Below are 17252 nucleotides of genomic sequence, written 5' to 3' on the forward strand. Positions count from 1 at the left end.
GAGAATATGAACGACACAGTAATCTATCTTTAATGTGTCTTATTTGTAAAGCTTGTATTGATTCTGGTTTTTAATTGAACAGGACAAGGACGCAGTCCAAGCAGAGATTTACATGAACAAAGATAACTTTTATTTTCATCAGATGGCAATGATTCTTTCTTGATCCATGCGTAAATGCTCACCTCACTAACCCGAGTGTAGCTTTGGTGAGCCAGAAGCAGTGGAGAGAGAATGAATATCTCAATCAGGATCAGCTGGGGCGGTGCTCCATGTACTTCCTCTGCTTCCCCCTCCATTTTCTGCTTGTTTTTAGCATGCATGGGGTGGGGGAGAGGGACTGCTTCTTTCTCCTCTCCCTTTTTCCCCTTCCTCGTGCTGCATGGTGTGGGGGTATGTGTGGGAGTGTCACATGCTGCATCTGAGCCTAGACTTTGGAATCTCTCACTGCTGCTACCATTAAGTGCTGGAAGTGTTTGACTAGTGTCTGGAGTGTCTGGAAAGAGAGGGTGCTACTGCTTTGATGAAGTAGCCATTGTGGGCTCCCTATTTCAGCCCCACCCTTGCCATCCTTAGTCTAGTTGCTGGATCTGATCTCCTGTGATGCTGAGAGCTAGACTGACTGTCAATTCTGGGGTCTGGAAGAGATTTTCCCATATGCCAAAATTGCCAAACTGCTGCTGCCAAAACTTCCATCTGGCATCCAGGAGGGCTGGGTTTTGGGGGGGTGTAAGTTACAATTGTTACAACTTTGGAGGGTTCCAGTGCAGTTGATGTGTTAGAAAGGGTCCAGTCTGAGGTCCTGTAACCCAGTAGTCTGCTTGGGCATTGGTCCTGAGAAGGGCATTGCTTCTATGTCTCACACCATGTTTGGCTCCACTTATCTTTCCTACTTCCAGCATTGAGGAGGGGAATGGGCTGGAACTCTGGTTTCCAGTCAGGATCCCTTGGTTGATTGGATGGCGACATGGGGACCTGGCCCTCATATGTGCTCTCAGGTTGGCAGTACCACAGACATTGGTACCCACTGAGAACCACACTGGAACAACTGTGCCATGTAGTTTGGGGTGGCTAACCTAACTTGGTTTAAATAAAGTTGCCGCCTCCACGTTTAACCATACGATGAGCTTTGTATCTCTTTGTTTCCATGTCCATATCAATAATCTATATTTCTTAGATTCATCGATTTATAAAGCCAGGACGGACCATTGTGAACATAACATAGGCCATAGGACTTTCCCAAATTAGTTCCTGTTTGTACTAGAGTATATCTTTCAGAGAAACCGACAATCTTGATTTAAAAAATTTCCAGTGATAGAGAATTCACCACAACCCTTTCTAAGTTGTTCCACTAGTTAATTACCCCTTACTATTAGCAATGTATGCCTTATTTCTAATCTGAATCTGTCTAGCTTCTACTTCCAGTGACTGGACCTTGTTTTGACTTGTGTCTGCTAGATTGAAGAGGTTTTTTTTCTATTTTCCATGTAAGTAGTTAGAAACTGATGAAGCCAACTCTTCACCTTCTCGTTGTTAAGCTAAATAGATTGATCTCCTTGAGTCTTTCACTATAAGGCATGTTTTCCCATCCTTTTAATGATTCTCTTGGCTCTTCGCTGAATCCTCTTCCTCCCCAATTTTTCCACATCATTCTTGAATTGTGGACACCAAAACTATACAATGTACTCCCGTAGTGGTTTCACCAGTGCAAAATACAGAGGTGTTACATATAAAAATTGGTGATTAATATAGATTTAAAAAAATATTTTTTTTGTTTAAAGTTTTGCTTGTGGGAGGCTGCGGTCCTGGTCCAGTAGATCAGAGACTCCTGGCCAGGGCTGCAAAGAAGACTAGACTAGATGATCTCCTAAGGTCTCTTCCAACCCTAATCTTCTATGATGCTAAGAGGATGGTCCCCCAGCCACAAGGGAGGCCACCCTCCTGCTGAACAGTTCCTGCCCAGGGATGTCCTACCCTCCCACTCCTGGCTGGTGAATGAGTGAGGGTTGTGACAGTGGAGCTGCAGAGGGCTCCCCACATGGCTGCAGGGCTAGTGACACCCGATCCCTGCAGTGCAAAGTATGGGGAAGGCTCTGGTCCTAGCCCAGAAGTGGGCAAACTACAGCCCATAGGCCACATCCAGCCCACGGGACCCTCCGGCCCCTCCCCTGATATTCCCCTTCCCATGCAGCCTCAGCTCACTGCGTCGCTGGCTCAATGCTTTGGGTGTGGGGGCTGTGAGCTCCTGGGGCAGCGCAGCTGCAGGGCCCTGGCCTGACCCGGTGCTCTGAGCTGTACGGCTGTAGTGCTGCCAGACACCAGTGCTTCAGGCAGCGCGGGAAGGGGGCGGGGGGTTGGAGAGAGGGCAGGAGAGTTCGAGGGGGGTGTTCAGGGGCCGGGGGTGTGGATAGGGGTTTGGGCAGTCAGAGGGCAGGAAACAGGGTGGTTGAATGGGATCAGGGGTCCCAGGAGGGCAGTCAGGAAGGAGAGGAGGGGTTGGATGGGTTGGGGGGGCAGTCAGGGGCGGGGGGGTCTGAGGGCACTCAGAGGACAGGGAGCAGGGGGTGGTGGATGGGGCAGGAGTCCCGAGGGGGCTGTCAGGGGACAGGGAATGAGTGGGGCGGGGTTGGATGGAGTAGGAGTCCCAGGGGGGCCATCAGGGGCGAGAAGCAGGGGTGGTTGGATAGGGGTCGAGGGCCGGGCCACGCCTGGCTGTTTGGGGAGGCACAGCCTCCCGTAAACAGCCCTCCATACAATTTTGGAAACCCGATGTGGCCCTCAGGCCAAAAAGTTTGCCCGCCCCTGTCCTAGCCATTCAGCTCCCTATGGATGGGGGCTCGTCCTCCGCTCTGCCCTGGTCCAGCAGTCTCTGCTCTGCCCTATCAGGATCGCAGCCTTCCTTACATCTGCATGGATCCAGTGTCACCAGCCCCATGGTCATGCAGAGAGCCCTCTGCAGCTCTGCTGTCACAGCCCTGCAAGGCTGCAGAGGGCTCCTTGCTCTGCTACAAGGTTGGGGGAATGCAATCCCGGCAGAAGCCATGTGTGAGAGGAGGCTACATTTCCACCAGCTGCTGCTGATGGATATTGTTTTTGTCGATTTCAGTGTGTTAGTGGAAATCGACATTTACCGACAGCTATCGATTTAATTTAGATCTGTCCAAGCCTAAATTTTCTCTCTCCACTCCTGGCCAAGATTGCCCTGTTTATACATCTCAGGATCACATTCACCTTTTTGCCCCAGTGTTGCTCTGGGTGCTCATATTCAGCTATTATCCACCCTGATTTTACCCCCCCACCACCAAGGTTTTTTTTTTTGGTCACTGCTTCTCAGGATAGCATCTCAATTCTGTATAAGCATTGCCTACATTCTTTATTCTTAGATACAGCTTTATATTTGAACATATTGAAATTCATATTGTTTGCTTGCATGAACAATTCCTTCAACTTTCACTACTGTAGTAGCTACTAGTTCTTTTTTTCTTAGCACTGCTAGCCTTTGTTCACTGTAATTAGTTTTCTTTGGCTCTTCAGACTATGCTGTGTATAGTGTGTTGTGCAGGATTTAAACTGGCTAATGCTTCAAAAAGCAGGCATGTCAATATAATCAATATTGCTAATACTTTGTTTCTGAAAATGTTCAATCGAGGAACTCAGGACTAGGATATTAAGTATTTGGCATCAATAGCTGCACCCTGTGGGCATATTCTACTCCAGTCTGCCTCAGTTCTGGATACTGTTGGTTTTGCGCTTGTCTTGATCTTCCATTGCATATTGTCATGGGTGTGAATGTAACCCATATACCTCCTGGGTGTGGTGTTCTGTACCATCTAGTGGCAGTGAGACCACTGTGAGAGAGAATGAGATTGAGTCTGCTCTATAGCCTTAGCTGACAGCCAGTTGCCTTTTAGCTCATGCAGTAGACCCATGCACTAAGCTCCAGAGGTCCCAGGTTCGATCCTGCCCACCCATGTGTGTCACTGTGGCATGTGTCCCCCACTTCCCTCTCCCGCCACCCTCTGCTGAAATTCCAAATGATTAATGGGTCTATTTTGATGGGCAGGTGTCAAGGTTCCTTCCCCACTCTGAACTCTAGGGTACAGATGTGGAGACCTGCATGAAAACCTCCTAAGCTTACTTTTACCAGCTTAGGTTAAAATTTCCCCAAGGTACAAATTATTTTACCCTTTGTCCTTGGACTTCCACTGCCACCACCAAACGTTTATCTGGGTTTATTTTATTAGGAAAGTGTTGTTTGGAAACGTCTTTCCCCCCAAAATCCTCCCAACCCTTGCACGCCACTTCCTGGGGAAGGTTTGGTAAAAATCCTCACCAATTTGCATAGGTGACCACAGACCCAAACCCTTGGATCTGAAGAACAATGAAAAAAAGCATTCAGGTCTTACAAGAAGAATTTTAATAGGAGAAACAGTAAAAAAGAAGTAACAATAAAAAGAATCACCTCTGTAAAATCAGGATGGTAAATACCTTACAGGGTAATTAGATTCAAAACATAGAGAATCCCTTAAGCAAAACCTTAAGTTACAAAAAGACACACAGACAGGAATATCCATTCTATTCAGCACAGCTTAATTTCTCAGCCATTTAAAGAAATCCATAATCTAACGCAATCTAGCTAGATTACTTACTAAATTCTAAGACTCTATTCCTGTTCTGACCCCGGCAAAAGCATCACACAGACAAATTCTTTGTTTTTCCCTCTCCCCAGCTTTTGAAAGTATCTTGTCTCCTCACTGGTCATTTTGGTCAGGTGCCAGTGAGGTTATCCTAGCTTCTTAACCCTTTACAGGTGAGAGGATTTTTCCTCTGGCCAGGAGGGATTTTAAAGGTGTTTACCCTTCCCTTTATATTTATGACAGCAAGGAACATGACCAAGGAGTAAATGCACTCAGCAGCAAAGTTCCCCTGGACATGGCTGGTTTCTGATGGGAAGTCCATGTTTGAGTAAATGTTGCTGGAGCATTAACTCCTCTGTATGGTGAACTGGTTGGGGTGGCTAAGGAGTCAGCCAGTGGCAGCATGGCTATGAAGAGAACCATGATACATTTGGGGAGAGGATCCTGCATTTTGTATAGATTTCCCAGCCATCTCTGGAAGAGTCCAGAATCTGCACAGATACCCTCTACCCATGGTTGCTTTCCAACCTGAGAGACAAAAGAAACTGCCCATAGATAAACTTCTGCCGTTTCTAGAGCATGTTTATTCTCCTGAATATTTTTCCATACAAAGTGATTATTTGCACCATTGTTTCTTGAGCACAGGTGGAAAAACAATTCAATTGAAAACAAAACACCTTTTTATGCTATTTAGACAGTAGCTTCTTGGCATTTGTTCTTATTTTTCTAACTTTCCCCAGATAGAAAATTAGCATGTTTAGGGCTATTAACATACTTATTCTTAGATACCCATAAAGTAAATCACTTATGCGTCAGTCAATACATTTTGATCACTTGTGTAACAAAGGGACAGACATTGTTACCTGGTTGTTATTCTATGATATCATAGTGCTACACAGTTTGCCATTTAGGTGACACTAAGGCCTTGACTACACTACAAAGTTAAGTCAACTTAAGTTACGCTGACGCCGTAATTAAACCGGGGTTGCATGTCTGAACTACGCTCCTTGTTTTGGCAGAGCGCATCCACAGTAATAGCTGTTGCATGGATACAGAGAGTAGTGCATGGTGAGAAGGTATTCCACTTTTCAACTGGCCGCAGGCTGTTTTGGGAAGCGTTTGCAATGCCTCATGGGGGCAGGTTCAGGATCTCATGATGCAGGTTTCTCAATCCCATCATTCCATGGGCATCCAGCTGCTTTTCAACTGCCCTGGTTACCTGCAAGCCAGCCATCTCTGTCACAAAGCATGGATCCTGCACTGCTCTTCAGTATTGTGCTGTGCATTATGACCACAGGGATATAAGAGGAGATCAATGGGGGGCTATTCGGCTGAGGGGGCCTTGAAGGAGCATTTTAATAATGAGCCACAGTAATGTGTGTTTCTGACCTGAGCCTGACATTGTTTGTTTGCACCATGCTATGAACCTTGTAATGATGGCTGTGTGTGCCTGACTATAACAATGCACATGCACCTATTGCTATTGTCCAGTGAATGTAATCAGCAGCCACCATGTGATGGAGAATAATAAAGATAAATTCAGTTTTCATAAGTAAATTTTTTTTTAATTTCACACCCATGCAAACATACCTATGTAATTCTGAGGTAAACTTCATACATGCAGGGGAAGGTATCTTTAAAGGGGAGGGAACAGGGAGTTCACAAGCACATACACCAACAAGGCGCCCACAGCTAGGTGTGGCTGTCCATTGTGTTTAATCTCCTGCGGGGTGGAGTGCCTTGGGTACTGGTTCAGCCCTGGAAGATGCATGGAATGGGGGAGCGGAAGAGTGTCGGGAGGTTCTGGATTCTGGAATGCTTTTTCTTTTCTAATTAAGCTTTGTATGATTTGAAGAATGTTTCAGTCAGAATTAAAACAAACCTCAAACACACAAATTTGTTTCAGATAGAGATTATTTACATTTTTATCTAATGATTTGTTGTTGAGTGTTGTAACTCACATGCAGTACACTTCTCTCCCCCTCCCTCCCTACGATCCTATATCAGGACATGTGCACTTATGCAAAGAGAAAGCAAAGGGGAATAAATCCTTATGATTTCTCTGCAGCTACTAGCTCTGATGAATTCTGTTGTAAATATATTTCAGTACTACCACTCCAATAGAGAACTGAGGCAATAGATTCCAAAGAGTATATCAGAGCAAATGTAACTACAGGTGTAGTGGGAAGACAGAGATTCTTGAAACTGGAGGCACTGGTTCAGTTTTTTTCTGACATCTGGTTGCTTTTCAGACTCCTTCCTTCCTTCCTTTGAAAGAGGTGAGAGACCACTGTGATCATTGTGGAGGTAGAGATCCGAGTCATGTTGTCCAGATAACAAACGTTCATTCCAATTCTGAATATGTGCAATACAATGGAAATACAGTATCTCTCCACATGACACTGACTCACTTTTAATAACACTGTACAGAGTCATGTAATGCTGCAATTTATTTTAAGGTATCATGTTTACTAAATTAAAAATATCTTCTAAACTGGATTTTGTTTTAACACAAAAACTTTCCTCAGGATAAGTAAATCTCTCTTCTTTAATGAATAATGTCCAGCAGGTGTACAAAAATTGTACCAATTTCCCACCCTCCATCAATAATTAAACACTGTGCAGTTTACATCTATATGAAAAAGTGAATGCCAGTGGTATCCATTTTTACTTGTTCCAGGGGAAGTTTTAAATCTGTTTTCTTTTTTTTTTTCATTCTTCCTTAAAACCATGCCCCCTTTTCGCACTACCTGAGGCTAAGCACGCTGGCCCCCACCCTGACTGCTCTTCCCCATTTCCCTCCCATACCACCACCCTGACCCCAACTTCTATCTTCCCCCAGAGCCCCCATCCATATACCAACCCATATACCAACACCTGACCCCAGTCCCCTCCTTGTAGAAGCAGCTTGTCTGCAGCTCAACACCGGAGTGACTATTTGCTTCCCTTGCCTTCTGCTATCACTGTTGCAGCTCTTTGGGTTTGTTTTTTTGTTTTTGTTTTTTACATAGCACTGCTGCGTGTTCCTATCGTCGTCCTTCTCTTCCATGCCCTGAGCAAGTTCCCGCAGCTGGAGTGGAGCTGTGCCTGCAAAGCATCTTCTCCCCACAAACTCAGCAGATCCACCACTACCACCCGGGTACTCCAGGCAGGAGCCTGTTTGTTGCATGGAGCCAGCTACTGCCCAGCTGAGCATGCCATGTGAGCTCTTCACACTGAGCAAACAGGAAGAGCAATTTCAAAACTTCCTGGGGCTTTAAAAGAGAGAGCCGTCTACATGTGTACCTGGCTGCAGGGCAGTAGAGTTCAAAACGGTGATCGGAGCAGTCTCAGTGGGCATTGTGGGATACCTCCTGGAGGCCACTTAGGGCAACATAAGCAATGCAGTGTCTACACTGACACTGTGTCGCTCTAACCATGTTACCTTAAGCTCTGCACCTCTCCTTGAGATGGTTTTGTTAGGTCAGCGTATCAGGCAAGTTAAAGTGGTGGGAGGAACATTGTAGTGTGTACACCTCCATAGTTAGGTTGATGTAAGCTGCCTTTTGTGGACTTAACTTTGTAGTGTAGACAAGCCCTAAATATGATCAGACATTCTGCAGTGTAATTCAGGATTCAAAATTTTTCAAGGTGATATGGTGTTGCACCAATGTATAAAAATAACTTAATTTAGGAATGACCCTTACTTTTAAAAAATTATCTTACATTAGGTGAATTAGACCTACCCTCTTGCTCATTTCTCTTCTTGATTTCTGAATTGGTTTACCCAGATACAGTAATCAAATCTGAGACTGAAAAGAGATGCTGTCTGTTGTTAGATACATTTGTTTGTCTTTCTTTTCTAGTGCACCAACCTCTCCTGATGTTGTCCTTCCTTTCATTTTCCTCTTCTTCTTTGACATGATGAAAGGGAAAGAGTGGTCTTCTCCTGTCTAAATTCCATCTTCATCATTACCTTAGCCCGACTCTCTCAATTAATACTACTGTTACCCATCCAGTGTACCCCCCATTAGTAAGCATGCCATCCTGTCTGATTGGGATGAAAACTGCATAAAGTTGGATTGAGACTGGGCAGTAGTTTTATCCTGTTGCCTGAATTGAACCATCGTAGTGTAACTATGTTTATACTAACAATTGTTTTTTTAGAGATGGCATATAAAGATTAAAACCCTAATTATAATCATAATTTTAAAATTAATTAGCATTTACATAGCTAGTGAAAAATGAGATTTGGAAATACAAATAGAATAGTAGTAATTTTAGAATATTAATATATTTGAACAACTATTAATCTCATCATTATTAGCAAAAGTTGTACCAATTTTGTACTTGGTATGTATATTTTAATTATTTTCCCCTCTTCTTTTAACAGTGCTGTAATTCGTCATTGAAGCCACATATTCAAAACAGTTTATACCATCAAACATTGTATATAGACTGATTCTATGTCTCATAAACTCTCTAAGCACTGTGAATTGAAACTACCAAACTACGTGGAATTTGCAAGCGACTAACACCTGGGTCAAATGGCACATTTTTCTGATATTTAATAAGGAGCCTTATCGCCAATATGATGAACCGAGAGAAGTGGGTTAACCTCAGTCCTTCAGAATTTTCTCAGCTTCAGAAGTATGCAGAATGTAAGTACTTATTGTTTGAAATTTTCTACATAATTTCACTGTTAATTCAACATTAAGTCTACTTCAAATTGAAATGTAACACAAAAGATTGTCCTGAGGCTGTATGATGGCATGTTAAATTTGTATTCTACGGTGACTGAATTGTATTTATTTTTTATTCATTACCATGTAAGAGCTTGAATTAGACTTTGTCCCCAAAGATTTGGTTTCTAAGTAAATTATCTTTTTAGCATAGATGGCTTAAAAAGTTTTTTATGAACATAGAGGGTTTTCAGTTTGGGAAGATCTACCTATACTGATTATTCATGGATGGGGTATGAAACACCTCTGCCAAAAGGACTGTGGACTATCTGGAAGCCAATTTGCCTGCCATGTGGTGTTAAGCTTACTGTTTCACTTCACAGGCATGTAGGATTTGGAAGTGGTGTAGAGAGAGCATGCTCAGCCATCAGTGAAACAAGCATTTTGGCTTGTACTATTGCATTAGCCTCTGGTAGATGCAGGGAAATATTGATTCATTTTAAAAGGAGCATATCCAGTTCTTTACCAGGAGGATGGTTTCCAGTGTTGAGACACATGAAGATACAGTAGGGATTTGAAAGTGTTGAAAATAGGAATGTGTGTGACTCCTGTTGTTTTCAGTGGAATCTGTTTGCATGCCTTAGTGGGAGGACTAGGATTTTATAAAGTAAATTATTTTACCCAATCTGAGGTTGTATGGAACAAAAGGATGTTATGTCTTCCAGGTGCTTTGTGTCAGTAATAAAAGTTCTCACACAGTAAAGATAATTTATTCAAGAGAGTATTGGGTCTGCCAGATACAACCCTTGGTTTGAAACTCTAACCAGGTGAAAGTGTTCTCACTGGATGAGGACACTGGTAAGAACATTTTTCAAAGTGTGCTCAAGAGTTCTTAATTTAAAATGTGTAGCTTCATAAGAAACACTACTTAAATATCCGGTACAATATTTTCACAGTATCTCACAACTTTGGCTGGGTTTGAACCATTTCACTCAGAATCCAACTACTGAAAATAGTAAAACTAATGTTGAGAAAAGAGGAGGAGATATTTTATGGCAGAAATAGATTACAGGATATGTTTCCAGTGCACCCTAAATATGAGTCTTGTACCAAATACCACTCTCAGAAGGATAAAAATTGTAAAAGAACTGAGCTTTAAACAAGGTGAATGTTTGGGCTTATGGATTTAACAGTTACTGAAGGAATAAGAATAGAAACATACACAAATATTTTGACAGTCTAGATGAGCTGGCAGATGTAATATTGTAACAGTAATAAGGAATGATACAATATGTATATTAAAGGGTTTTATTACCGCTATATATATATAGTTAGAACAATGCTGACTGCCACAGTGAGAGTTCTAGGGAGTCAGTCAGCACAAGAATCAAATTAATAGTGCCAGAGCTACATGCTTTTGGATCCACAATAATATTTGTAATATGAAATGAAAACACATATTGGATACTGTAATATCTCCATGGGAACTGAGAAAGGGTTAAACAAGCTCCAATTGTTTTTTTTTTCAAACAGCATGTTAAACATTTTTATGAATAACATCATATTTTTGAGATGTTATTTATGAAAATTATAAAATATATCAGTGATTCACTTGCCAGCCACAGACTATGACATGGGATTAGCATTTGCTGTTTCTTGCATTTAATTTGATGTATAAGCTTAATTTTCTAAAATCTTAACTAAATTATGTTATATATAATTTTAACTTTTCTGAAAACTCTTAACAGGTATAGTAGTTTGTAATCGAGAAAGATAACATTTACAGTTTTTATTTCAGTTAGTGCTAATGCATATAGTACTCCTTTGGGGCCTGATTCAAAGCCCATTGAGGTCAATGGATTTTGGATCAAGCCGTTAGTGATTGATAGGACAGTCAGACACTTTTACCAATCCTCACTGAGATCAGGCTAATGCTTCTACAGCAAAACAGGGTGAACAGGGTTTTTTTTTTTTTTTTTTTTTTTTGGGAGGGTGTGTTTTGTTTTTTTTTTGGCTGAGAACAATAATATAAAATCATGCTTTAGATTATTTTAACTTCAGTGTGTTGGTGTAACTGGTATGGTACACTAAACCCTTTTAGATATTTGGTAGTGTATTACATGCACCAGGAGATTGAAAGAAACCTTTTTAAGCACTTCAGCATTTCATTTCAATATCAATTCTTTAATATTTTTTAAATATAATTGAAAGAAATTTTGACAAATAGAAAAAATCAAAACATTTCATTTCAAAATGGTTGAAACAAAACATTTAGATTTTTTCTTAAATGTAAACAATTTGGTGAAATTGACATGAATTTTCAGAATGTTTCAGTTGACCTGAACTGTCTTGCTCACTGAGAAAAAGCTTTGAATGAAAAATTTCACCTAGGTCTAGTTTATAGCTTGATCCTAGCTTTGTTAGAGGTGAGGACTGATAGCTCAGTGAATGTAGTCCCTAAAACAAAGGCCCTGCTTTCTCAAGGACTGAGCCTTAAGGACTTTCCCAGTTTCTATTAGTGTGGATTGAGGGTAAAGGAGAGTATTCACCCAGATTCCTCCTCATTTGCTCACAATCACAAGAAATGTCACTTAAAGGTACCCAGAAGTTGGAAATAAGTGTACATCTCTCAACTACTATGTTTAAATATGATTATAGCTGTCATGTCCTTAGAATCCAACTGTGGATAGGACCTATATAAGTAGCACATTGGGGATTGCCGTCATTGCAATACAGTGGAAGGAATGTGGTATCAGATTAAAATAATGCTTTCTGTACTATCTATTAAAATTTTTGTAGTGGATGATGTCATGCAGGGCCAGTGACTTTCACAGTTTTGAACGCCTCCTTTCCGCACTACAAAAACAAATAGACTAAGAGTAGCTACAGAAATTCCCAATGTGGAGACAACACTTTATTTCCAGTTTAAGATCTTTCCTTCTCCTGGTGTCTGTAGAGAGATGTTTGTAGAAGATTATAATTTAGAGATGCTCCCTCATAAGGACAGTATTCTGAACATAGGAATTTGGAGATGTGCCCTGAAGGTGGGCGCTGGGGACACCCCATGGCTGAGGTCACCAGAGACGCTCTCCAGTTTGTTTTATTAAAGTTTTATTCTTTCTCATTCACTAGTTTGTTATTTAATGAACCCCATGATCATTACAGTCTCCATTTTTAATTAATTTTCTGCTTCAAAAGTCTATTTGTGGAGCAACACAAACTTTCATTTAAAGAGAAGGAAAGTGAATTTGTGGAAGTGAAAGTACATTTTAATTCAGATTTGGCTCTTCAGTAGCTAATGACTTTTAAAAAATAATAATTGTTCCAGATTATAATTATTCTTTTGTCTCCTCCAGTCTGATCAAGTTAAATTCTCATAGCTGCTACTCTTATGAAGAAGGGGTAGTGGAAGGTTGTGGGGGGCTTGTCCTTTATTGGTTTTAGAACACTGAAGATAAAAGAAAAATTAAAAAAAAACTATTCTCTGAACACGTTATGATTATGAAAATAGAGTAGATGCCAAATCCTGAAGAGCAAAGCGTAGAGAAATGCGTACAAGTTATAACTCACGGAGTAGAAGACCAAGGTATACCTCTTCCTATTAAACCTTCACAAGTGATCACCTCTTTGCCCCTGTCTTTGTTCTCTTTGCTCCTGAACCTTTTACTGTTTGTTTCTTTATTTCTTAGTCCAACTGAGTGATCCAGTTCCTGTTAAAATCAAGGGCAGTGTTTCCATTGAATAAAAGAGGAGTTTGGATCAGGACTGTATTCTTGAAACGGCAAGATCTGCACATGAAAAGCTCTTATTGAAGTTGGTGGGTATTCTGTGTGCAGGATCAGGCCCCTAGTCCAAAAGGAGAGACCTTGCCTCCTTGAGTGCTTTTAAAGTGCCAGGTGCATGTGTGATGCTATATTATTAATAACAATAGCAGCCTGGATGGTTAGGGTAGTGAGAAATGTCAGTGAAGCTGGGGTGATGTAACTCTCCATTGTGATCCCATCACTATGTGCAGGACTGGTTTGGGAGGGTCAGTGCTCAATGGGACATCTCATTTTTGTGAGCTAGGTATTAGAATCCTCATTTTCAGAAGGGGAAACTAGGGCATCAGTGGGAGATTTGTCATTGACTTAATCATCCTAAAATATGGCCTTTTGTTTAATTCCAGAAGCAGGATTAGAAAACAGTGCCTTGCTCTTAGGCTGATCTTGCTCTCCTGAATCATACAGCATGTCTTGCTCCTGAGCTGCTCTCTTTGTGACCAAAGGGCACAGTGGCTGCTCAGGCACCCAGTTGGGAGGGAGCTTGCTACCACCCTAGTGCCATCAGTGGCAGCTGAGTCAGTGCTGCAAATTGATCTAGCAGTACTAAAAATAGCAAAGCCACAGGTCCTCAAATCCCAGCCCTAAATGGCAATAATGGGGGGAGTATGAATAACCTATAATCTTTAGGGAAAATCACAGTGACAAACTTTTAGTCCTGGAAATTGGTTTTAATAAATTTTATATCTTCAAGGGAGGGATAGCTCAGTGGTTTGAGCATTGGCCTGCTAAACCCAGGGTTTGAGTTCAATCCTTGAGGGGGCCATTTAGGGATCTGCAGCAAAAATTGGGGATTGGTCCTGCTTTGAGCAGGGGGTTGGACTAGATGACCTCCTAAGGTCTCTTCCAACCCTGATATTCTATGATTCTATATCTTTGGCAGGAACACTTCTAGAAACTTCCTAAAAAAAAGAGAGAGAGAGAAAGAGGAAACGAGTGCTGATATTTCTAGCTCTTCTGGATCAGGGGTTCTCTGGTTTTGAGATTAACAGGCCTTAAAAGCTGGTATTGTTTCTTACCATGTCTCAGGGTATATCTACACCAGTGGTTCAGTAACTTTAACAACCTGTGAAACCCTTTCAATAAAATGTCGTCTCGCGAACCCCCTCCTAAAAATGAATATTTCCAGGGATTTTCTCCTTTACCTGAGTATAAATTATAAAAGCAGTGATCTTGGAAATATAAAATTTATTTCTTATTACATGCTTATTACACACTATTTATTATTTATTATTATTACATTAGGAAAATGGCAACACTTTTCCAAGATCTCACTTTCGTAGCTTGTATCACTTTGAATGAGCCTGTTTTAAGACAAGGCTCCTATGTTTCATCAAGGAGTATCAGATGTGAAACAGCATGAAGATATTTAAGAAGCCAACTCAAAGAGTTCCTCCTACACAAGCAGTCAGGTCTTGAGCAGCCCAGGCAAACAACTCACGTTACAACAAAGCTTAAACTTGTTCTTCATAGTCATTTTAAAAACAATACTAGCTGCCTATTTAATTTTTAAAACAGCAAAAAATATCCACCTCCCTTTCCATTTCTTAAAAGGAGTCTTGAAGTTTAAATCTCCTCAGTGTGATAGATAGGTGTGCTTTGATCTGCTTAGCTCTTGCAAGTCCAGGGGCTCCGGGCTGCTGGCCCCGTGCTGCCCGGGGTCCCTACGGACCGCTCTGTCTGCCATTAGGGAATTTTTTCCCATGAACCTCCTGTAACATTTCACGAATCCCCAGGGGTTCATGAACCCCAGTTTGGGAATCACTGATCTACACAGCAATAAAACACTCACGGCTCGCCCTTGTCAGCTGATTTGGGCTTGCAGGGCTCAGGCTGTGGGGCTATCAAATTTACAGTCTAGATGTTTGTGCTCAGGCTGGAGCCTGTGTGCTGGGACCCTCCTTCCTGAGTCCAAGCTATAGCCCAAGCCCAAATGCCTACACTGCAATTTTATAGCCCCAGCAGCCAAAACCCCGCGAGCCTGATCCAGCTAAGCCGGGCAAGCTGCAGGTGTTTTATTGAAGCATAGACATATCCTCAGAATCCTGAAGGACAAAAGGTGTTTCCTATCCCTTATTGAGGCTTGATCCATTAGCGCAGTGGACTCTTCCCATATTCTAGGCTGAGAGGGAAGTCTGTCTGAACAGATGTGCTAAGAGAAAACCCAAAGAAACCTCTAGGACTTTGCCTACTACTGCAGCCAAGGTGTTGCAGCATCAAGTGATACTACCTTTGAACATAAATTGCTTTGGCTATTTAAAAAAAACCCTAACCAACAACTTATTATAGAAAACATTATTTGAGAACTAATTATGCCTTTGTCATGTTTTTTGCATTTATTTTCTCATTATCTACTTTTTTTTCTTATGGACATTTGCATGCAAGCAGGCAAAATCTTTCATTTCTTAAGAGTTCGTCTGTTCCTGTTGCTCATTCCCTACATGGAGGATACAGGGGGATAAATATAACTGCTTTCGGTGGAATTGATTATGATGGCACAAACAAAGAATTACAATGTCAGTTCAGCAAGCTGAGAGGAAACAAACAAAAAATCCTGGAATTGTGTAATTATGACAGAATATCAGCTTTAATTTTTTTTAAAGTTGTGAGCCCTCTTGGTTATGAAGAAATGTTTGAAAATGTATCCCATCCAAGTGTAAGCAATACAGTCCTGTCTTGAGTCAGCACACAACCTGAAACAATAGCTCTGAGAAGTGGGAACTGCCTTATTTGGCTCCATCAGATGTTTACTGCAGGGTCCACTGGCTGGAAGGCCCATCAACATCACCCTAGTAGAGGAATGTTTGTGGCAGGAGGAGAGGTGTGCAAAGATCCTGGCCAACCCACTCAACAGATATATCCTACTGCTGAGTGGGCCCTTCTGCTGCTACTTCTGCCTCTCAAGAATCGGGCAAAGCTCCCATCCCTGCTGCTCCTGAGGGGAATTGTTGCTGTCCCGTGTGGGGAGAAGGAGACCCTATGCTGTTTCTTTGCCTCTCTGATGGGGCGTGGGTGCAGCAGGGCTGCATGATGGATCCCGCATATCAAGGTGGTCCAAGGGCCCTGGATTGCCTTATTCTGGCTATGCTTTCTGCTAATAAAGCTACCATTGTTCACATTCAATTTGACTTATTCATTTAAATAACAATTTGAGTCATATTTTTAATATGTTCATGGTTATATGCATTTTCATTGTTTTTGAAATACTGAAAATATACTGCTCATTGTGTTGCTTTGGAAGAGTTTTATTGGGACATTAAGGAGTACCACTATGTAGTTCTGTTGGCAGCATTGCAAATTTTATTGGCTGTTTTGGGAGTTTATAGATTGTCTGCAGAAAGACACTGCACTGTGGTATATAATTTATTGCTTAGTAAAGCAGTTTGGAATATACTGGAAGAATATACTGCCATTAAATGCCAATATTATATAATATGGTACTCTTTTATATGGTTAACAAAATAATAAGTTTCATTTTTGCTTAAGGGTCAGATCACTTTATACGAAACCTTGCATATATTGAAACTGAATGATGTTTAAAAACTATTTGTTGTCTGATAAAGGTGCCATATCTTGGATTGAATGTAATTGTGATGGTAGCTGTTGATAATTTATTTACTTAGAAAAATGTAATAGGTCAGGACGCACTAACTGGTCTATTCAGAGATAATGTGGTTTTACCCAGAAAGACACACTGAATAGCCTTGGAATTCTGAGACTTTGCTTGTCTGTTGAAATTTAAAAGTATTCCTTTTTTATTAATTGAATACTATATGAAATTGATAGAGTGGACAACTCCGGCCTTTAATTTTTCTTTTATATCAATGGCTCTTCACAGTGGTAAGGGCAGAATTTGGCTTCCTTTCTTTTATCAGAATATTAGTTAATAGCGAATATTTTTGGCATATAGGTGTTGTCATGGTTGCTTGGAAGGAAGCACCATGTATCCTTAAGTAAGGGAAACTCAAATGAATGAAGGGAAAAAAGTAGTGATCGTCTGGAGTGTCACAAGAGAAGGATGAGGACTCTAGATAGTACATGATTTAAGTTAACCATGTACTTGGATGCTCCCCAGGGAAGCACTTAAGTAGCTGGGAAATTATTAAAATGACACTAACGAGGATGAGAGAGGATTG

At 41.3% G+C, this 17252-nt stretch overlaps 1 protein-coding gene across 9 annotated transcripts in view; it reads left to right on the top strand.

Annotated features, from left to right (window-relative positions):
• Positions 1-17252, top strand: part of DGKB (diacylglycerol kinase beta) — a 521988-nt gene that overhangs the window by 55318 nt on the left and 449418 nt on the right. For 5 of the 9 annotated variants that reach the window (XM_048838272.2, XM_048838275.2, XM_048838277.2 and 2 more), the window contains one exon: positions 9007-9274. In XM_048838272.2, coding sequence (XP_048694229.2) covers positions 9205-9274 — 70 coding nt within the window. In that variant the 5' untranslated portion in view covers positions 9007-9204. Of the gene's footprint in view, positions 1-7645; positions 7774-9006; positions 9275-12984; positions 13113-17252 lie in introns of those variants that run through there. The other 4 variants (XM_048838274.2, XM_075125825.1, XM_075125827.1 and 1 more) reach the window with 3 other exon arrangements.

This window comes from Caretta caretta, chromosome 2, assembly GCF_965140235.1.
Source record: "Caretta caretta isolate rCarCar2 chromosome 2, rCarCar1.hap1, whole genome shotgun sequence".
Taxonomy (NCBI): Eukaryota; Metazoa; Chordata; order Testudines; family Cheloniidae; genus Caretta; species Caretta caretta.